Source organism: Tympanuchus pallidicinctus, unplaced genomic scaffold (genome assembly GCF_026119805.1).
Source record: "Tympanuchus pallidicinctus isolate F22 unplaced genomic scaffold, pur_lepc_1.0 scaffold18, whole genome shotgun sequence".
Lineage (NCBI taxonomy): Eukaryota > Metazoa > Chordata > Aves > Galliformes > Phasianidae > Tympanuchus > Tympanuchus pallidicinctus.
The window spans coordinates 10982355-11004381 of NW_026294699.1; the positions used below are offsets into that span (position 1 = coordinate 10982355).

Genomic DNA, 22027 nt, shown 5'->3' on the forward strand with positions numbered 1-22027 from the left:
TTCTTATTTAAAAACAAAACAAAACAATTTCTAAATCAAATCCCCTTTAAGCTCAGGAATTCAGACTGATATCAGGTGGAAGAAACGTGGGCTTGCGAAGCAAACACAAACATGCCCTAACCAAAAGGGCAAACACGTTCCTGATTTGGATGAAATTCTCAGCTTGCTCAACGTTGTTTTCCAGAGATGCACAATCAGGGCTGTATGAAAGGAGGTGTTCAGTCCTCTCCTGATGTGCATCCTAAGTGTCCTTGTTGTGCATCCCAGGTGTCCTCACTGCCTCTTTGCTGCTGTTCCTTTTGTTTTCCTTCTCTTTTGTCTCCCTTCCAGCAGCCAGCTGTGCTTCTCTGGTGTCCTTGTCTGTGTGCATCCCTGTGGGAAGTGGGGAAAACCCTTCAATCCTTGCAGTGACGGCGGTGGCCTGTGGTGTTTCCGTTGTTTTAAGGAAGTGGCTGAAGTTCCTCCTCGCTGACTCTCCTCTGTAGATATGTGACAAAATGGGTCTTTTCCTTTTATGGCCAGCAGTGTTGGTTTCCCCTCCCAGTACAATCCTGGGTCAGAGGGGGATACGGGCAGGGAAGGGGATGGCTTTGCCCGCTCCTGCTGGGTGGAGATGGGATTTGCAACACAGCACATTCTGGGCTAAAATAAACCCAGTTACGACATCTACCCAGAGGTGCTGGGTTTGTTTGCTTGAGGAGTGCACTTAAGCTTTGGCCTGGTTGCTCAAGACAGCAATTAGGAATCCTGACTACCCTCAATTTCATGGGGTAAAGTTTATCTGCCCAGCCACAGTGGTCTGACTGAGCCTAGGTAACTCTGATTGAATCTAGATATGAAGACAATACCCTCTTTGTGACAGTTACAAGCAGTGTTTTGCACCAAATGAGGTGTCTTGGCCTTCTGTGGACATCTCAATAGTTTTATTCCTGGCCTCTGAGGAGCTGTTTCATACCGAATTTAATGTGGTCTTTGTGCAGGCCGTGGGCATTGGCTTCACTCCTTAGCTGAGAGGTGACGTCCCTCTGGCTGGTAATTGCAGATGGTGCTGGTGAGCCAAAAGCCAACTTTCTCAGCCAATAACGTCTTTTACAAATCATCTGTGGCCACGAACAGTTTGATAAATTTGAGCCTTGAAAGTATTTCTCTAATGAAGTGAATCTCCTGTTTCTCGCTACAAAGTGCCTCGTATCCCATTTCACGACTCAAATGCAAATGGTTTATTTGGCAGTTGTTTCAACTGCTCCATTTTAAAGTGGTGCAGCTCTTGTTTCTTCTCAGTGAAACACCTTGGCTGCTGCTGTAGTTTCAGTTCTTATTCAACCCCTGAACTCTGAAGCCGGGAGACAAAAGGCTACCTGGCTGGGAGAGCCAGTTCCCAGGGCTGTTGATGAGCTCCTTCTCTTCCAGTGGCTGCAGACCTAAGCAAGATGGAACCTGGTAAGTGAACTCATTCCCCCAGCAGGCAGCAGGAGGGCTGTTCTCACCTGGCCCAACAGGTTGTGTCATCCCTGTGTGCATCTCTGAACAAGTGAGGTGGGTATCCAAGGCAGCAGCAGCGGATGTGGGCTCACGTATCTCAGCACATTGCAGATCCCATGTTGAATGGCAGATAACAGCTCCCAGAAAGGTGTCTCGGGGCTGGATGCCTTCCCAGCTGGCTACAGGAAGGGTTGTTCACATGGAAAACCTCATCCTTGTGGTTGCCAGCTGGTCTGTAGGAGCTAAATGCTTCCCCCTGTGATGGTGAAGCAACTTGGAAATGGTTTTCAGTAGCAAATGTACATTCTTTGGCTCTGCTTTAACAATAGTGTGTTTGTGAGTGCATTTTTTTTTTCCCCTTAACTATACAATAGGGATCCGAGGAAAAAGAGAACAGAATCTGTAAACTGCTCTGGGGCTGTAGGGAGATGGTCACAACCAGTCCTGTTTCTAAATACTTCATTTGTGCTGCCAAATGCATTGATTTCATCTCTCAGTGTCCCACACTGTGGTTGTGTCGGTGCTGGGTTACCCTCTGAGGGCACAGCACAGCAGAGCCCATCCCAGCAGCAGCAGCAGTGGTGCTCAGTCCATCTGCAGGGCAGTGGAGCTGCTTTCCTGCTGAACAAGCCAGGACCCTTCCATGGAAACCTGACCTAGAGTGATGGAGCAATGTGAAATATGCTGGTTGATTTTGCTGGTGTGGTTGGGTTGTGGCAGAAATTGCCACTGCTGCTGCTCGGGATTTACTGCTGTTTCTCAAGCAGATCCCTGGAGATGAGGCAGCTTGCACATTTTTTTGTCTTCAACAGAAAGCAGGCTTGCAACATCTCTGCTTCATGGAGCAGTCGGGCCGTGCAAATAATCAATCAGTGCATTTAATTAAACTGCTGCAGTGGTGCAGTGAAGCAGGGGAAAAGAGGGAAGCCGGTGTTTCTAATCAGTGTTTGTAAGCATACAGAAAGAGAAGTGCTTTACTTGGGATTTCACAACAAGGAGCACTGCAGCTCTCTCTTCCCTTCTCACTTCTGTTCAGCTGCGCCTTCCTCGGAGTGACACTGAACTCTGCACGTGTCGGGGTTGCAGAGCTCAGTCTTGGGCTCGTTTTCCCAACTCTTCCCTGGTCTCACGTGGCTGCAGGGAAGCATTACCAGCTTTTCTTTTAGCCAACTCAGCTTAGCGTTACTTTATGCAGGCCCGAGGCAGTCCTCCTCTTATTCCAAACCCAGGGATTTTTCTCCGACTATTAAAAAATGTGAGTCCAAAGAGATGATCAGATTTAAATATCCCTGGCAGCAGCTCCTGTCCAGTGCCCTGCTCCCACAGGTGAGGCATGCTGCATCTCCCAAAGCCCTGGAGCAGCACATGGCTGTCACAGAGACTGGAAAGCCATGCTGAGGCTTTAGTTCTGGGGCTTCCTTACCACCTCTGCACCAATGGGGAACAAGCCCAGCTGTTTGGGGTGGGTGCTTTAGGCACAAGGGCAAGTGAAAATGACATCTGAAGGCTCTGAAAGAGGAACTGGTCAGCTGCTTGCACGTCCATTTCCCTGATTAGACCTTAATGCTTTGCTGGGCTTTGTTGTGGTGCATGCTCATTTGCTTGACGTCTGTTTTTCTCATTTAGCAGGCATTTGCATAGTGCTGTGGAGGCAGCCTGGTATGGCCTGTCCCTGTGCTGCTCTGCTCTGTGCTTTGGGTTTTACAAAGCCTTGCAGGCTGTGCTGGGTTCAGCCTTTGCTTTTACCACCAACTTATTGTAGCGTGGCAGATGGGCTGCTGGTGATTCGCTGCCATGGTGAAGAAGTTGGAAGATGGAATTGTGCAGGTCAGAAGGCTGCTCTGCTTCACTGCTGTGAGTGCTATGGCTGCCAGTGCTGCAGGGCCGTCTGTTATGCCCTGTGTGTCGTACAGCCTAAATTCAGGGCCTGTGTGTCCTCCTCTGTTAGTGCCAGCATGCAGCTTGTATGGAAAGGAATGGATCAGAGAGAGCTCTGTGCCATGCAGACATGAAAGCAAACAAAAAAAAAAAAGTCACCCAACCTTCTGAGACATCAGGGAGCATTTTGCTCTTGTTTTCCTGTAGTTCTTTATCCTCGCTGGTTCTCTGTATCGTCTTATTATTTTTCTTATTATTATTATGACTAGCTTAAAGCTAGGAGCGCCGTACTGGTGGGGCTTTCTCTCCTTCAAGGTTAATTTCCCTGGTAAAGCGAGCTGGCCTTGCAGTTCCTGAGGCTCCATTTTGAAACATGGTGGGGGAGAGCAGCGAGGAAGACGGGCAGCAGGGCTGGGAGAGGTGGTCTGTGCAGTGCTGGGTGGGGATGTGCATGGGGCAGTGTGGGGGATTGCTTTGTCATGGGGTGCTGGAAGAGGGAAGTTTCAAAATGAACTTCAGTGATTGTTCCTCCTCGCAGCGTTACAATGCTTCGTTAGCAGATATCACTGCAAGTAAGATAAGGTGCTACCATCCTAATGCCTTAACCATGGTATTATCTTTGGGTGCAACCCCTGGAGTTGTCCTTCTCAGCCTGCTGTTTGTCTGCACAGCTGAATGCATCCCTGTCCCATTGTTCCACCAACCCCACAGCTACTCTCCCCGCTATTACTTAGCCCTGCTAGATTTTGTGATTTAGAGCACAAGCTGTTGGAAGCAGCATCCCATTATGTGCAAGGCCGTGTATTGGATTAAACAGATAACCTCTGAGATCTCCTCTGCCAAATGGAGAGAGGCAATCTGCAGCAGGGGGTGATGCAGGAGGGTCAGCACTGAGAGCTTTGAACCCATCCGCTGGTATTTAATTATTGACTGTGGCCGGGAAGGGGGTATGGCTGTTATCTGCAGTCAGTCCTGCAGGTCTACAGCCTGTGGTGAACAGCTACACACAGGGCTCCAGTAACATGTGCTGAGTTTCTCTACCTTCCTGCCCTAGGACAGAGCGATGTGCATCCAGGTATGCTGATTTCAACACCATCTTCAGCATGAGGTTTGTGTTTAACCCATCTTCATAAAGCGACCGAGGGCTTGGCTCCCCTACCTGCACTGCCAGAATTCTTCCAGATTTTTTGAAGATGAAATGAAAGCACCAACAGAAGGGCTGTTCCTCTTATCCTGAGTGTGTTCTGGTAGGCAAGCAGGTTCTAATGTAGCAGTTTCCCCTGTGACCAGCACTGTGATGCTGGTGCAGAACAGCACGTCCTGTGTGAAGCTGCAGATATTTCTGTTCTGAGTGCCTGACCACCACAGCTAAACCGCTGCTAATCTGGCCTTTGAAGCTGAACTCTGGGGGAGACAAAGCTTGCAGCTTGCTTGGGTTTCCGATAGATGTTTTGGGAAATGGAGCATGAGGGAATGGCCTTGAGTTGCACCGACAAAGGTTCAGGTTGGATGTTAGGGACACGTTTCTTTTCTGGATGAGTGTTCAGGCACTGGCATTGCTGCCCAGGGAGTGGTGGGGCACCCGAGGTGTTCCAAAGGGAACTGATTTGGTGTCATGGTGGGATGGGTTGGGGTTGGCCATCTTGGGCAGATCTTTTCCAACCGTCGTGATTCTAAATTGTAGATAAGGCAGATGTGAGTGTGCCGCCGCCTCAGGCAGGTGCAGGGCAGGAGTTGCCAAGCACTGACTTGGATGGCACCGACCTCAGAAGCTGCCTGCGTCTTACAGGCATCCTCACCCTCCGTGTGCATTGCTGGAAGCAGGAAGGCACCACGTGTCTGCAGTGTCTCGAAGGTGGGGGTTTGACATGCTCAGTTTAACAAGAATATTGGCTGGATCTGTCACTTCTGGTAGCGCCGTTTGATATGTGGCTGTAAGAGCTTTATGCAACACAGCTGACGTGTGTAGGGTATAAATGTGGATTTTCCTTATCCAGCTTTGGACTCCCCATCACCCACAGCGCTCCATTTATGTCTGCCCTCTGGCACATTCGTAGAGACTAGTAGACTAGTGCAAGGCTCTGCTGTATTTCTCATGCTGCAATAAACCAGGGCTGTGCAAGGCAGGCAGACCTGCGTCCCCGGGCTTCTCCCAGTGCTGCCGTGTGAGCAGCAGCCACTGAGCGGCAGCGCTGCCCGAGGAACGGTGCTCTGGGGGGAGGAGGAGGAGAAGGAAACCACCCCGCATTGATTTCCTCTAACAACTGCTTCATCACTGCTCGCCCATCCTGCCACACCGCACGGCTTTTGTACATTTGGGAGCAGTGCCAGCACTGCCTGCAGAGCTGCGGTCCCTTCTCTTTGTACACCCATAAAGCTGGCTCTCTCCTCAATGGATCATCTCAGGCTGGGTTGTATCCTCTCTATCCCGGCTTAACATATAGGAAATCCCTGGAAGAGCCCTGCAGGAGCTTGCTCACAACAGCTTATTAGTGCCTGTTGTGCTCTCATTTAGCCACTTCTGCACCCGTTTTCAGATGAGGGCAGTGCAGTGGGCACTCAGTGGGGAGGAAGGCTGTGTGCTTCTCCATGCTTTCCCATTAGCTTGTCTGGCTGGGAGCTGCTGCCCTTTAATTAAACCAGCACAGTATGGAGTTGCTATTCTGAGCCTATTGCATTCACATCTGGTTTGGAGTAAAACTTGGCTGGTTTGAGGTTAGCCCTGCTCCATTGTGTCTCTAAGAGAAGGAAGGAGCGGGGAATCGATCTGGGTCTCAGCGAGCGTCGAGGGGCTGCGATGCACTTTGCCTCCCCTTGGCTCGCAGCAGGGAGCCCAGCCAGCAGCATCCCCCGTGTCCATCCATGGGGGCTGGGAGGGACCCTGCAGGGCAGCAGCAGGAGGATTTAATTAGCAGCATATGGAGAGTTAAGGAAGTACTGGGCTCTGCTCAGAGACACCGCTGCGAGCTGCAGGGCGGCGATGACAGCCCCGTGTGCTGCCTGTTGGTTACACTGAGATGTTCTCGTGTTTTTATTTCTTAGCCGCCCCGCTTTGCATTTTGCTCAGTCAGTAAATGGTTTCGTGTGAACTCCTCCAGGAGCAGCAGGCACTCAGGAATGCTGTGGGCCGTGCAAACAGCCCCTGATCTGTTTGCATCCTCTGTTTCCATCCATGCAGCACGGCCAGGTTGGCAGCAGCCTGGGGTTTGGGGGGATGCTGAGGGCTCAGGGCTTTCTTCCCCCATACGTGGGCTGGAGCTCACAGGGTTATTTTTAGCGGAGGGTGGAGTCATAAAGAAAATAAGTTTGGGCTGTGTTTTAAAACTGCAGCGTCTGCGGTGCGAGGAGCAGTGGAAGTGCTGAGGAAGGTCCATTCCTACAAGGCGCTTCCTTCCGCCTTCATGAGGTGCAGGGGGAATTAAAAGGGCCTTCAAAGGTTGCAGTGCCCGAAGCTCGTGCTGCCCCAAGCACAGAAAGCTGCTGACCCAGAGAACAAAGGATGCTCCTGAACCCAAACGTGTTTGTGTTAATCCCGGCTGCTTCCTGGCGGCCGGCGAGAGGAAATGGAGCTCTGCCTCTAACAGCTGCACGGTGAGGAGATTACAGAGCCATTACAGAGCCACGGAACACCCTCTCCATCACATCCCCCCCTTTGCTGTCCCGGCCCAGTGCCCTGTGGGCTGTCCCAGGCTGCCTGCCAGGCTGGGGCAGATGCAGCAGGCAGGAGATGCTTAATCTCCTGCATCCGTGCATGATTCCCAGTGCCAAGGCTCCTCCAAACCTGAAGCATGGGCTGTGTATCTGTACCTGGGAACTGCAGGAGAAATGCAGTGGATTCACGAGGAATTGAACTGAAACACTGCTAAAACCCAAGTAAAATGGGCTTTCCAGCATTGCATGCTGCTCTCCAGGCACTGAAGGAGAAGCGGGGCGGCCTCTTGGGTTTGGGGTGGGTGTGGAAGCTGCAGGGGCTGGGAAGGATGCATTCCCCCTCTGTGCGGGTTTAGAGCTGTCTTGTTGTGTGGTAGCCTGTCTCGGTGCCAAGGTTATACAATAGAGATAACGTAGGGCGGCTGCAGAAAATCAGCCATCCTACTGTGTGTTTAGGTTCATTAATATGGAAATGGCGGAGTACGTTTCCTTATCGAGCAAAAAGCTGCTTCTGAAATAAAAGAACCCTCTGTGCAAGTTCTGTCGAGATCGGAGTTGTTATTGCGTGAGAGGTGCAAAACCTTCCATCGGCCAAGCAGGTTTGATTCAAGGAAGCATAAAAATGCAGGAGGTTGTTCTGCTGCTCTCAGGCAACGGCTGTGACTGTGGTTATGGCGTTGGAGCAGCTCCCTCTGCCTGAACCACGGGCTTTTGTGCACAGAGATCCAATGGGATCTGCTGTACCCACAAACAATGGGCCATTGTGCTGGGCGAGCAGGGAGGGGAGTTGTGTGCAGCTCCGGTAGCAACTCGTGCATCCTCACGTCTGTCCCATCTCAACCTGGGAGGAGGCAGCGGGGTCAGGAGCCGTACCTGGCATGGGGGTGCCCGGCTGGGGTCGGGACTCAAAGTGCTGTGCCTGTTCCCTTCCTCCTTGTCTGTCAAGGAATCCTTTTTCCCAGGTGTAGGAGACGACTGTTGGGCAAACAGCAGCAGCTCGAGGGAAGGCGTTGTTTTTAAATAACCACGGCATTGGAAGGGAGAGCGGTGGTAATGGCAAAAGGCAAAGGGGAGGGCTTGGTACCAAACCCCGAGCAGCACCATCTGCTGTGGGCAGACATCTAATTCGGCAGCGAAAGAGGCTCCTGGAGTTAAGTAGTTGAGAATTGCAGGCTCCTGGCTGGAGAGCCTGCCAACCCTTCTGGCAAAAAGCTGTTAAATCTTTGTTGCTGGCATGTGAAAGTGGCTCTGTAGCAGGGCTGCAGCAGCTGCTTTTAACCCTTGGTGTGCACAGCCATCCAGCATTTTTGATCTTGGAACAACCTGAGTGGTGAATGAAAAGGGAGGGAGGGTCTGTGACACTTTGGGATGCTTGGCTCTCCCCTTCCTACAGCCCCGTGCCCTGCAACGTGCAGAAGTATCCTGTCTGGTAAGCTGCACGAGAGGCCCTTAATTCCTGAGATGAAAGCACAAGCTGTGGGGCATCTCCCGGTGAGCACAAACACAAACAAGTCAACATTTGGCACCCTCCTAGGGGCAGCTTCCTTGGAAGCTTTGGTCTCCATCCTGTTTGTCTGATAGGTGATCAAAAGCACTCTGCTGCCTACGTGTGTCTCTGAGCAGAGAAAAGGCCGAGAGCTGAGGAGAACTCAATCAGACAGCGGCTAATTGTGGTGTATATTCATTGATTGTCCATTTCTTTGTTAAAAGAAGGTAATGCACCCTAAAGGATGTCTCAGTGCTCTGGTTGTGCAACTGGAGCAGGGCAAGGCTGGTGGGGCCGTGTGGCGGAGGGAGGGAGGATGCTGTGCAGCCAGATGGTTTTTCTGCCAGGGGAGAAGGTTGGATTTAAAGGCTGGGTCCCAGCCATCCTGAAGATGAAACGGTTGGATCGCAAAACATGTGCTTCTTCCAAGTGTGATTTGGATGTTTTTTAATCTTCCTCAAATTAAAGGAAAATCTCTTGTTTGACCCAAAACACAATTATGTTTTCTTTGGATGGCCAATGAAAAAAATCAACTGTCTCCCAGTGTTAGTCCAAGCTCTGTTGCCAACAGTGCCTCCACAGCTCCTGCGCCGTGCAGCTCTGCCAACCAGTCTGAGCCTTCTAGCTGAAGGTTTATAAGAAGAAGAGAGTTTGGTCACTTGCTTTAAATTTAGTTCAGCTGTTCTGCTTAAATTCATAAATATTTGTTCATATGCCACTCTGCTCTGTGGATGTGTGTCCACATCCTGCTTTTAAGCTGTTTACTCACGTAAGCCATTCTAACTTTATTTAGTGAGGTTTTACAAAGCTGAATATAGAGCCTCATGCCTGTGAGGTGAAGGAGTTTTCGATGCAGCCACGAAACACCGGCAAGCTTTGCAGTGTGCTGAACTGAAAGCCGCCTCCGTGAAGGTGAAAGGTTTGGGTCAGGAAACCCACAGGAAACCCACTGCTGACCTTTAGCATCGTGTTTTTGTTTCTGCAGCCTGTTGCTGGAAGTTTGCAGCTGACCTGTTGACCGTTCCGTGAGTCTTAGGTGGACTGCTATGGATGGACTCTTTAAAATGTTGTAGATAGCTCCAGCTGTGTTTTATTCCTGGATTCTCGTGCCTTGGAGACCCCATTGCTCCTCTTATTGATGGCTCACTGTGGTCTCTAGTGGAGGACAGACCCTCTGAGGCCTTATATTTCTACACAGAATTGCCAACCCCATCCTCAAGCAAGAATCTGCAATGTACTGGGGATAAGAGATGGGAATTCTTCCAATCCCTAATGCTCTCAGTAGTGTGCTGGGTCTTCTCATCCTTTAATGCTTGTTCTCTTCTTTTTTCTTCAGGAAACATGTCGGAAGTGCCAGGGGCTGTGGAAGGAGCACATGAACCTCACCTGCGAGCAGCTGGCTGAGAAGGATGACATCAAGTATAGGACATCCATGTAAGTAAGCCCCACGAGCTGGCACAAACGAGGAGTGGATAAAATTGTAACAGCACTATGCCAGGCACAGAACTGGTACGTAGGAAAGGATAACTGGTACGTAGGAAGGTAGGATAAATCCTACCCTTATCAGCTGTTCTTGTAAATGTTGGAAGCCCTGAAGCTTTACTGGATGTCTGTGCCTTCCATTGTGTCCTGAAGACTTCAAGCTGGAGGATGCAGACAGCCCCTGGGAGGGGATTTCATTCTGTGGAAGGTAATTGGCAGCGGATCCAGGCGGTAACCTGGGAATGTGGGAGACTTGTTGGCAGCCTGGCCTGTTGCTCTGGCTGGCCCAGTGTCTCACAGGCCAGCACCTGGAGAAGCCTCACAGAGGTGAGAAAGCCTGCTGAGTCTTGCTTCCATTCACCTGGGGCAGAAGGGAGGTGTTGTGAGAGGCAGAGATGTGTATTGAGTCAGAGTAGCTCAGGACCGTTTGAAAATCTCAGCTGGTGACAACATGCTGAAATGTGGCTTACTCAGCCACTGCTTTCTGGCCTTATGGGAACGGACGTGCTCGTGTGTTTCTAACTGGTTGGTAGGAATCTCTACCAAATAGACTCGCTTTCTGAAATACTCAAATGTTTCCCTAACGTCTTTGGAAGCCTTGTTTCTCTCCTTGCTGCAGTACATGACAAAATCCACTGGCTTTAGGAAACAAGTGAGGGCTGAGCCTTGGGGCTGCATGCTTGGCGCAGTCTGAGGGGAATTGCCTGTGTTGCCCAATCCTTTCCTCTCTGATTCAGTCTGTCTGGTATGAGTAGAGGTTGGAAAGCTCCACCGCTGGGAAGCTGAATGACTGTTACTTGCTCATCCCGCAGCCTGTACTCGAGAGCAAGATGTTACAGATTTTATATGGCTTCTTTCTCTTGCCACTCCTTTCCCTATAGGAAAGAGGGGTGAGAAGGAGGAGAAACAAGTTGTCGTGTCCCTAATATGGAAAAAAATCAGTTTCAAAACCTTTGGCAGGTCACTGCAGCAGATAGGTGAGTCGCAGTGCATGATACAATGAAAGCTTCCTTTTGAAGCCCTGCGTAAGGAAAGGGAAGCACAGCTGGAGCTCGGGCCAAGCTTCCTGCCTCGCTCAGAGTTTCCAAAAAAAGTCTGAATCAGCAGCATCCTGTTGAGCAGAGGAGGGAAGAGCAGCTGCCGTTCGGAGCAGTCAGCCTCAAGTTGATTTTTTTCCTTCCTGTCTATTCTTAGCCCATTTCCAACAGCCTGGGCACGCACCGTGCTGGATATAGCTGCAGGGGAGCTTGGTGTAGCTGCAAGGCAGCTGAAATTCCCACTTCTGGCTGCCTTTTTTTCCACTTGGCCCTTCACCGCTCCTCTGGCTTTGCGGATGGAGCAGTTTGAGGGGCTGTGTTGTGGCCTGCTCTGTTGCTGGGATCCTCCTTAAAAATCCTTCCCTGTCATCTCCCAAACACATGTTGGCTTTGCAGATCCCCTGGAGCAGCTGGGTGGAGATGCTGGCTGCTGGTTCTGTGCTGCAGGGTCAGTGCAGCCAAGGGGCCGTGCCTCCCTCAGTCCAAATGCAGTCCCTTCCTTCTGCTGTCATCAAATTTCACTTCTCAACTGTGAATTAAATTGTAACGTGATCCTCAGCAGTCATAAAATTGGCCCTCAGGCTGACAACTTGTATTCTTAAGTCTTTTAATTAAGTGACCGGTGCTTTCCTCCATTTCTGTGCCAAAACAGCATTGCCATGAGCCAAACCTTTGCTCAGAGCACGTCCCTGCCAGGCTGCCTGCTGGGGACGGGGACTGTGCCCTGCCTTGCCTTCCCACTTCTCCCTGTCTTCCATACCTAAAGCAATAACCTCTGGAAGACTTACGCAGAGAATCTTCCTGAAAAGGCTGAGTTTCTTTGGGGAAAATTGTGATTATTTTTCAGCGACTGATTGAAATTTAATAAAAGCCAAATAAATCTGTAGCACAGCAGCCAGGATTGAAGGCAGTCTACGTGGTCACGGCATCTTTGTAGCCGCAGCAACAGCCGGACACAAAACTAGCTGGCAGATGACCACAGCTGTTTGCTTTTCCCCAGCTTTATCTCCTCGGCTGTGTTTCTTTGCAGCCGAGTCAGGAATCTGTGCGCCCTTTGGTCTCCTGACTTATGGTGTGAATTCCTCCCGATCCGGAGCCCGGCACTGCTGTGTTTTGGCTCGCATGGAAACCAGAATCAGGGCTGTAGCACGCAGGCTGCCATTGACTTCCTTTCACTTAATTTGTTCTCGAGTTGTCGTGGGCTGGCTCCAAGTGGAACTGAGCCCAGACCTCCTTGGAACAGCAGCTGACCGTGGAGATGGTGTAGGAGGGAAGAAGCGGGAGCGGGGCTGCCGGGACGGTGTGGCAGGGACGGTACTGCAGACACCCCTTCTCTGATCCTCCTCCCTCTCCCCTCGTGTCGCAGAGAAGAGAAAATGACAGCGGCCCGAATCAGAAAATGCCACAAGTGTGGGACCGGCCTGATCAAATCGGAGGGCTGCAACCGCATGTCGTGCCGCTGCGGAGCGCAGATGTGCTACCTGTGCCGGGCCGCCATCAACGGCTACGACCACTTCTGCCAGCACCCCCGCTCACCTGGAGCTCCCTGCCAGGACTGCGCCAAGTGCTCCCTCTGGACGGATCCCACAGTAAGTGAGGGAGGATGCTGGGGAGCAGTTTGCACTCTCGTTTCAGTTATCATTCAGTGCTGTTGAAATGCATGCTTTGCAATAGAGGGAAATGAGCGTTTTTAGGCAGTGCAACATTTTTCCTCTCCCAGAGCGGCTAGAAAACACGCTAGCAAGTGTCAAGCAAGCCCACATCAGCACGGAGTCCCATCTGACCACAACTTGTTCCTAGCTTTGCATCCAGGTTGCTGTTTGCTGTGGCTCTGCACCTGCTGTCTTCCTGGTGCCCCACAGCTCTGCTTATCTGCTCGGCTCACTCTGCCAATCCCTGTGAGCCAAAGCTGCAGTTGTGTCCGTTCTCACGGCTGTTGTCAACAGCTGCAAAGGAAGAACTGAAATACCACTGTGCTGTGAGGGAAGCTGTAGTAAGTAACTTGAAACTTTGCTCTGTTATACTCTTGTAGCTGTGGGATGGTGTGATTTCATGCAGCAGCTCTATGAGTAGAGGTTGCCCTTACCACAGATCCAAAGGCAGGAGCTGAGTTTCCTGATTTCAGCAGAGTAGCAGAGCGGTGTGAATGTGGATCTGCCTTCTCAGAGCGTCTTTGAGCTTCGGTTGTTCCAATGCTTCTTTGTCTCAGGATGCTGCAGCTTGTCAGCCTGCTCCCAGCATCTCTTGCTGAGAACGTGCACAGTGCTGCACAGGCATGGTGCAAAAAGCAGAGCCACTGCATCTCTCCCTTCTACCAGAGTAAGCTTCCTAGTGCTTTGCTTGCCTGCCTGTATTCTGTTATCTGCAGCAAAAGGTGTTACACTAAACACAGGCACTTGCTTCCAGGCTCTCCCATTTCAGACACATGGCTGTGCCACCCCACAGCCCTGCACCTCCTCCCTGTTTCCCACTGGGACACAACTGGTGGTGCTGAGTCCTTTGTTCCCATCAGGATGCTGATTGTGCTCAGTAATGGCATTTGTTCCGAGCCAGAGAAAACATGGGGCCTCTCAAAAAAGCTCATACTGTACTTTAAAATAAATAAATAAGCAGGCAGCACAAAGAAAGCACTGTCACCGGGCCCTTTCCAGCTCTCTAATTAACCAATACTGTGGCAGAGAAAGATTTCCCACCGTCAGCAGAGAGCTGGCACTGCCTGCTTTGTTTTTGGTGTTGTGGGGAGTTGAAGCAGGGTGACTGTCCTTGCTGCAGTGCAGAAAATAACGTGAAACTCCGCTGCTGGCTTCTCAGGGTGAATGATGAGTACCAGTTTGCATTGCCCCCCTGTGCGAGTGATGCTGTTAGAGACGGCAGTGCGGTCCCTCCTGCTGATCTGCTTTCTGTGAGCAGGAGGTGATGTGGGAAATTTGAGCAGTGGGGAGTGACTGTGGATCTGCACGTTAGATGTGAACCTGCAAAATGCCATTGCAGTGTCCTGTCCTTTGTCAGGGGTGATGCTGTTCCACCCCAGCCCTGTTGGCATGGCATCTTCTTGGGCCTTTCTTGCTTCCATTTCCTCTTTTTCTTCCACTTCTTTCATTCTGTAGTGGTCAGTGGGTGCCTAGTGCTGTCCGTATGGGAAGAGAGCATCTGCTGTAGCTGCAGCCCTGTTCTGTGTGCACTCAAGAGCAGAGAAGACAGGTCTGTCTCTGGTGGGCTTTGCAGCCCATTGCCCAGGAGTCCTTGGGACAGACTGCTGCAAAATGGGGAGGGCACACGTGTGCACAAATGTGGCTTTTAGGGGGTGATGGGACGTGTTTGTTCTGCAGGGCTGTGCTCACAGCAGACCGGTGGTGCAGCCATAGGGCCACTGTCCGTTTTTATTTCACGGCCACAGACTGCAGCTTTGTTAGACCTGGGGAGCTTCACACTTTGGTGAAAAATCTGCCTTGGCTTAATCCCTCGTTATTTAAGGCAGATTTGGGGTTTCTTTCAAGTAGGGAAGCTTTGTTCTTCAGCGGGCGTTTAACGTTCTCTGAGTCTGAAGCGATTCTTGAGAAGGGGTAAATCGACCTATTCACGGCTCGGGTTCAGGATGAAAGACTCGGTAGAGGCAGCATCTGTGCGTCTTTGTCTGCGGTGATCTTGGGAGAATAAAGCAGACCCTTCTGACTGCTCCTGAGGAGAGGCTGCTGCCCGTGCTGTAGTTCACAAGCATGGGGCGATGCCTGCCGGCTCAGAGATGAGCTGCAGCCGGGCTGCGGCCAGCACTCCTCCATCGCACCAGAGCGGGGTTCTGCTGCAGCCGTGCAGCTCTGCAGGGTACCGGCACGTGCTGCCCTGGCTCGGCTGCTCCTTGAGGCTGCGTGAAGTCTGTTGTGCTGCAGGACGAAGCAGGGAGAGCTGATCCTGCAGGCAAACGGCAGATCTGGGGCTCAGGGCTGAGCGTTGGCTGCTGAGCGTCTGCAGCAAAGCCGAGGCTGATGCCCCGCTGGAGGTGGTGTGCTCTGATCCCGTGCTGCAGTTTGACTGCTTTGGGGAAGCTGGGTTCTGCTCTCCTGTGCATCACCTTGAATTCAATGCCCGTTTTTAAATCACGGACTCACAGAATGGCAAAGGTTGGAAGGGATCTCAAGGATCGTGAATCTCCAACCCCCCTGCCACGTGCAGGGCCAGCAACCTCCCCATTTAAGACCAGACCAGGCTGCCTTTAAACTCTTGATAAAACCGCACTGCAGCTTTTCTTGGCTTTAAAGTTGATCATATACTTCTCAGCAACCCTTAAAACACTCCTGAACAGCCATCGTTGAAGTTGGGAGTAGAAGGCTGATTGCTGTGAGCTGTTTGCAGTTGTCCCTCTTTCTAGCACTGCTACCAGGAGCTGCTGAGCAAAGACTGCAAAAATTCAGCTGCGTCGAGAAAATGCATGAAATGCATTGAGTTCAGTGTCTGAAGGGAAGTCTGCAGTGGTGGGGGAACATCCCCCCAAACTCAGTTTCTTTCCAACATGCTCTGTAATGCCTTAATCAGAAGCATATGGTGAACTCATGGCATCCCCAGAAAGCCATCAAGGCACACCAATAGCAATGGCTGTTGCTAAAAGGTTTCTCTGCTCCCCCTCCCCTGCAGCACTGCTCCCATCCCTGCTCTGCACTGCAGGAGCAGCCCCCAGCAGCCCCCCACCTTCCTGCAGCTGATCTGGGAATGATTTGAAACAAAACCCTGCAATCCTTTGGCCTGAAAATCACTGCGAGTTGATTGGGAACGGCTGTGGCCACACGTATGTGGAAAAAGAAAGCGGTGGAAGGGCAAAAAGGAGAGGGGGGAGGTAATGGTGGCAAACGCACCCCCAGCCCCTTGCTGAAGGCTGGGCAGGGAGTGCAGCTCACAGCAGCCCCAGTCCTGGTCTCTCCCCTCATGAGGCAGCAGCCCTTTTCTCCCAGCAGTTAATAACTAAAGAAGGCAGCTAAAACCAGAGCTCTCCAAAGCTCTGTAGGTATGCTGTTGTTCTGGGCAGGGGGTTCTGTTTGGGGCTCGGTTCTGTTTGAGGCTTGGCCCTGCGTGGCTGGCAGTGCTCTCAGTATCTCTCACCGCTGCGTTTCCTTCCTCCCGTGTTTCCCAGCAGCTCTGTGGCCGTGCCCAGCTCTGCTCTGGCTGCAGCCCCAGCACGGGGCCGTACCCGGCTCGCTGCCGTGTGATGCTGCACACAGTGTGGGCACATCTTGCCCTGTTGTGTCAGCCAGCCCTGTGGCAGGTGCTGCAAATAACCTCACTTGCTTTCTGCAGCACTCGCAGATAGGGAGGGGGTTGCAGCTCCCAGCTCTCGCCTTTCCCCTCCTCCCATGCTGCAGCATTGCTCTGCACGTTGTCCCTCACAGCCAAGGGGTCCCTCCTTGCTCCACCACCGTACCCCAGCCCCCTCAGTGCTTGGGGCTCTGCTTTTTTTCCCCTTTCCCATTTCTTTTTGCTGTAGGCGAGGCAGCTGACGGGAAGATGACTGCTAACTCGATGGGATCAATGCCTCCTTGCACGCAGCCTGCGAGCGGGCGATGAAAATCATAATCCAGCCCTTATGAAGGGTTGGGAACCCGCTCAGCAAACAGACACAAGAGGCTTTTGAAACAGTGCCTCCAAGCCATGTGACATCAGCACCAAACCAGCCCGAGCGTGGCAAAGAAAACCTTATTTTTGGTGTGGATGCTTTGCCCCTAAATGAATCCCTGCAATTGCAGTGGGGTCAGGCTGATTTCTTGCTCCTGACAGTGCAGCATGCAACAGCCAGGTCTCGTGGCATCAGCAGTCCTTCCAAATAGCCCCCAGTTACCTCACTGCATGCACCCCCCTCTCTGTTTTGTTCCAGCTGGAATGTGGGTCTTCCCAAAATACCGCAGCTACCGAACCCAATGCGTTGTGCCAAACCCGATGTCAGCTGCTGTTTTTAAGCAGGAAGGTGCATGTTGTGCGGTGCATTTCTCTTCCCCTGATATTAATGGGTACCAGCCTGTGAGGTCTGCTCCTTTCTGCAGATGGGCTCTGCACTTAGGGTGATGTGGTTTATGTCATCCCTGCCGACTGGCCTCGCTTTGCAGCTCTGGCAGATGGGGGTTTGCTGCTTTGTGCCTTTGCTCCTCTCTGGGAGCTGCAGTGATTGGAGCAGCATCCCAGGGGTGCGTGAAGCCGGAGGGCAGATGGCTCTGTGGGGCTGGAGGTAGTGCAGGGGTCAGCTGCAGGGTAACCCGGGGTCAAGTGGCCCCTGCTGCAGGAGGATCCTAGGGAGCTGTGCTGTTGCTGGGAGAGCCCAGATTTCTGCAGCATCAATGGGGCCAGCAGCGATGGGATGGGATGGGATGGGATGGGATGGGATGGGATGGGATGGGATGGGATGGGATGGGATGGGATGGGATGGGATGGGATGGGGTGGGATGGATCCGTGGCTGGTAGCAGTCCGATGGCAGTAGGATGGCAGCATCTGGAAAGCAGTACTTTAGGAAGCTAATTCTGGACTCTAACAAACTTTAAGTAGAAGGGAACCTGAACATTTCTAGGCTTTAAGGTGAGATTTTACCTTTGTGTGAGGGAAGGGAGTTGGAGAATAGTGTTCCGTTGAGTTTGTTACCTTCTTACCATATAGCTAAAGAAACAAACAAACCCACAGGTGCACGTTTGCAGTGAGGGCAGTAGGATGGGAGAGGCAGCTATCTGGTTTCCAATGGCATTGAAAAACAATATTCTTGAGACAAAAATGAACGGATCCTGAAGCTTTGGGGCCACCCCTGCACTGCCCAGACAGCGAGGAGCTGTGCTGTCCAGCTCAGCTGCTTCCCAGCTGCAATCTGATGCTCTCAGGGCTATCAGAAGCTCCGTGCAGGCTCACAGGAGCCATTCTTCAGCGCTTTTTATGGAGATAGATAGGCTGCAATTAACGGGCCGTGGAAGCAACCCGCTCAGATGAAATACCACGTGCTGGAAAGGCTTCATTTTAACCATTGACTCAAGGAGCAATCCAAGGCTGGGAGGTGCCGAGCTCGGTGGCTTTGTGCAGATGAAGATAACTTCTGTCTCCTGGGGAAACCTTGTCTGTGGTGGGAGCAGAGCACGGGCAGCAAGGTTCTGGTGCTGCTGGACGTGTGTGGGGCTGTGGGGTGGGCTGGGAGGCTGGCTGTGCCAAAGGCACCCGCAGCGTGTTTTGAATGCGACACTGGGTCTGACTGCTGCCACGTTGGGTTGAGAAAAAGGAGGAAGGTGAGGGGCAGAGGGATGCTTCCAGTTTCTCACTGAGCAGCGGGTCTGAATATTCCAGCTGTGACGTCGGGATAGATATTACAGCAACGCACTGTGATTTATGTCCTCCTCACGGTTACAGATAAGATCTAAATGGCCTCGTTACGGCACCGTTTAGCTACTAGAGCCAGGATTTAAGTTGTGTTAATTCCAGCTGTTGGGCCAAAAACTCAAGAAGTGCTCGCACAGTGTAAATATTTAATAGGCAATTGCCATTGAGAAGATTAACAGCTCTCCAGCAACTCTTTGGATGGGCGGAGCTGGGTTGCAGCTCTCTGGTTTCCATCAAGGCAATGAATTTTAGCACTCATCTCCCTGGAAAGCTGATCTGAGGTGTGCTCCATAGAACCAGCTTGGCTCTGTGCACATTGCTCATACGGCGACCCCCTGTCACAGCCTTGCTTTTGGTTGACTGTGGGGCATCCTGGATGAAGACAAGACAGCTGAATTTGTCTCTTTTCCTGTACACACTTATGCCAAAAGCTGTGCTGAGAGAATAGAAAGCAGCTGCAGCAGGAATTATTCTGATTCTTTATGCTCTGATTCCTAGGAAGATGACGAGAAGATAATTCAGGAGATTCAGAAGGAGGCCGAAGAGGAGCAGAGGAAGAAAAACGGAGGTAAGTTTCTGTGCTTTGAGGTCAGATCAAGAATGACTGCAGAGCGTAGAGCTCCCAGCTCTGGGTTTGCTGCCTTCTTTCCATGCTGCCCTCGTGCTGTTCCTGCTGGGAACCTGCCTAGCTTTGAAGCGGCGTTGGCTGCAGCTGTTGGTGGGACAGTGGGGAGGAAAGGGAACAGAGGCACCAAGGGGCAGCCCCACACATCTGCAAGCAGACCGTGCTTGTGCTGCGCTGCTGATGGAAGGAGCCAACCTTCCAACCTCGTGCCTGTGCTCCAAGCAGGGAGTGGGAGCAAGGAGGTTCTGGGAGGAGAAGGGGCAGGGGTGCTTAAGGAGCGTGCTGGGGATGGTGGGGGATCCAAGCTTGGTGAGCGGCATGACTGGTTCCTCCCCTTCCTCCCTCTGCAGAGAACAGCTTCAAGCGGATCGGCCCTCCGGTGGAAAAGCCCATGGAGAAAATGCAGAGAATTGAAGTCATCCCCAGACCCGTTCCTCAGAACCTCCATCAGCCACGGATGCCTCCTTACCCCTTCGTTCACCCTCCCTTCCCGCTGCCCCCCGTCCGTCCCATCTACAATAACATCCCCCTCAACATCGGCCCCATCCCCGCCCCCTACGTGCCCCCGCTGCCTAACATGAGGGTGAACTATGATTTTCCCCAGATCAACGTTCAGCTGGAGCACAACTTGCCTATGCACTTCGGCCCTCAGCCTCGGCACCGCTTCTGACGCCGTTCGGATGGCGTCGGTCCCTGCAGGACGAAGCCCCTGGTAGCATCACCCCGTCCTGCTGCAGCCCCCACTCAGCCAGCTGCAGGGGAGCTGCTGTGCCTGGCACACGCCTGCACTACACCCTTATCTATAGCTTCTCCGGACCTTTACAATCAAACATTTCAACCTGTGCTGCAACAGGGCTTGGTGCTGCATTTCCAAGGTCTCTTCCTATGTTGGGAGTCCTTTTTTTTTTTTTTAAATTTTTATTTGGCAAAGACTATTCAGACAGCTGCTGAGAGGGAAAATGAGACTTGTGGAGCACAGGGGATGCAAAAGATCCTTGGGAGTCTTCCAAAACTCCAACCTTCCTGCTGGCCAGAGCAGCTGCAACAGCCTGAGTCCTGTGGGAAGGGAGGAGGGACTTGGCACCTGAGTAAAACCTTCAGGAACAAGGTAATGGGACTCGGCTGCCCTAAGCCCAAGGTTTGGGGTTCCCATGTTCTCCAGCATCCCTGTAACCTGCTAACACCTCCCAGCAGAAATAAATTGTTCCAAACCCAGTTAATGTAGTGTATTTAGCATTTCTCGCTCTGCACGGAGTGAGGGGATGCAGCAGCCACCTCATGGCTCAGTTCTTGTTCAGCAGCCCAGAGCCACATCCCATCTCAGGGCTCCAGGAAGCAGAAAGCTCGGCCATCTCGATCCTTGAGAGCAGTTTGCCCCTTCTACAGGCTCAGGTGCTCATTCCCAGCAGGAAGCTGCCCTCCAGCTTCCAGCACATGGCCTTTCTTTTGCTGTTCTCATGCGGGCCTCCCAAATCCCCACCAGCAGTCAGGGGTAGGTAAAGGACAGCTGTGTGTGCCGGGTGCTGTGGTGTCAGTGTTGGTAACCACCAGCATGTTCTGCACTCAGGGGCTGTGCTTTGTGTCTGGGGCAGCCTCCCCAAAAGCAGCAAAGCGTTTGGAGGGGCAAAGCCAGCAGGAGCTCGGGGCTGGCTCTTACCCACCCCCTGTGCAGTGGATCCCAGGTTGTTTGGGCTGTGCTGCATCCTGCTTTCCCCCATATTCCAGCATCCAGGTGTCCTTGGGCTGTGTTTGTTTTTCAGGTAGCACTTCCTTGCCTTTCAGAGTCCATTCTCTGCTCTCAGACATTTCCTGTGGGTTGGATGCATCCTACCAAGCGTTCCCACCCCTCAGTGCCGTGGTCTCTAGCATTAATAACCCAGTGGCATTCACTTGCTGCTATTACTTATTATTTTTTCTTTTTAATGCTGTTTTTTTTTTAAATTATTATTTTTCCTCTTTAGTCTGTATCTGAAGACAGCCCCGGGGCCAATGTGCTTGAGTTGCTGAGATCTGCCCACCTCTCTGACAGGTGGGTGACGGTTGCTCAGGGCCTGTCCTGGGGATGGAGGTGGCACTCAGTGCTGTGCTGCAGCTCTCATCTGGCTGCATTTGCTCTGCCTTGGTGCAGCACTGCAGGATCTCTCGCAGGCACAGCTGCACCCTTTGCTGCTCTCCTGCAGCAGCCGTGTGCTCGGCACAGGCAGTGCTGTGATAGCAGAAGTCGGGCTCCCGTTCCCTCTTTTGATGCTTTGCAAAGATGCACGGCCGTATTGGGATCTCAGCATGGGCAGGGAGAAGTTTGGGGATGGAGAAAAAGGGACAGAAGTGGTGAGGTGGGATTGGAGATGGCATGGGGTGGGTGGCGCTGGGGGTCTGTCCCCATGTCTGTGGGTCAGCGCCAGCACCTCCCTGGGGACGGGGCTCATCCTGCTGCCCCACAGCCACGTCACACTGCAGAAGAGGCCTGGAGGATTCAAGAGAGGGGCAGGGATAGGGCTGTTCTCCCTCACAACCATGGTGCTGTGTGCCTGGGCTGCTCCTTCCCTCTGGCCTGGGAGATGCCCAGCAGTGGTTTCTGGTCATGTTTGAGTCCGTTGCTGGTTTGGGTCGTTCTGTTACAAAAGCAAAGCTCTGCACAGCCAGCAGAGCCACTGGCTGTGTCCCCTCGTGTCCTGGAGGAGCCGTGGCTGCATCCTCTACCAGGTACTCATTACGGTTAATTGCGGTGTCCCGTTTAACTTGCCTTAAAGGTGGGGAGAGAAACTTAGTATTTGCACTTAGCAAAGACGTCCTATTAAAAGAAAGAAACCCTGTAAAGATGTGCATGTTCTGCAACTTTGTATAACGATAGCCGAAAGCAAATAGGTTGGTTTATTGAAATAAAAGAAATAAATATTTTTCTTTACCTTCCGGTAGTAAAACCGTTCTCCTATTCCGTGTGTACAGAGTTTCCCTGTATCATATTGTAATTTTTGAATTCTTTTTTCTTTTTCGGTGTCGTTTTTGTAAATAAATCTGTGCACTCTGGCTTCCAGCTCCAGGCTGTGCTTATG

At 52.0% G+C, this 22027-nt stretch overlaps 1 protein-coding gene across 7 annotated transcripts in view; it reads left to right on the forward strand.

Moving 5' to 3' along the window:
- The window catches only part of RNF216 (ring finger protein 216), a 62850-nt gene extending 40842 nt beyond the window's left edge, over positions 1 to 22008 (forward strand). For all 7 annotated transcript variants that reach the window (XM_052680220.1, XM_052680218.1, XM_052680219.1 and 4 more), the window contains 4 exons: positions 9834 to 9931; positions 12383 to 12605; positions 18848 to 18917; positions 19325 to 22008. In XM_052680220.1, coding sequence (XP_052536180.1) covers positions 9834 to 9931; positions 12383 to 12605; positions 18848 to 18917; positions 19325 to 19644 — 711 coding nt within the window. In that variant the 3' untranslated portion in view covers positions 19645 to 22008. The remainder of the gene's footprint in view (positions 1 to 9833; positions 9932 to 12382; positions 12606 to 18847; positions 18918 to 19324) is intronic.
- The last annotated feature ends 19 nt before the right edge of the window (positions 22009 to 22027 follow it).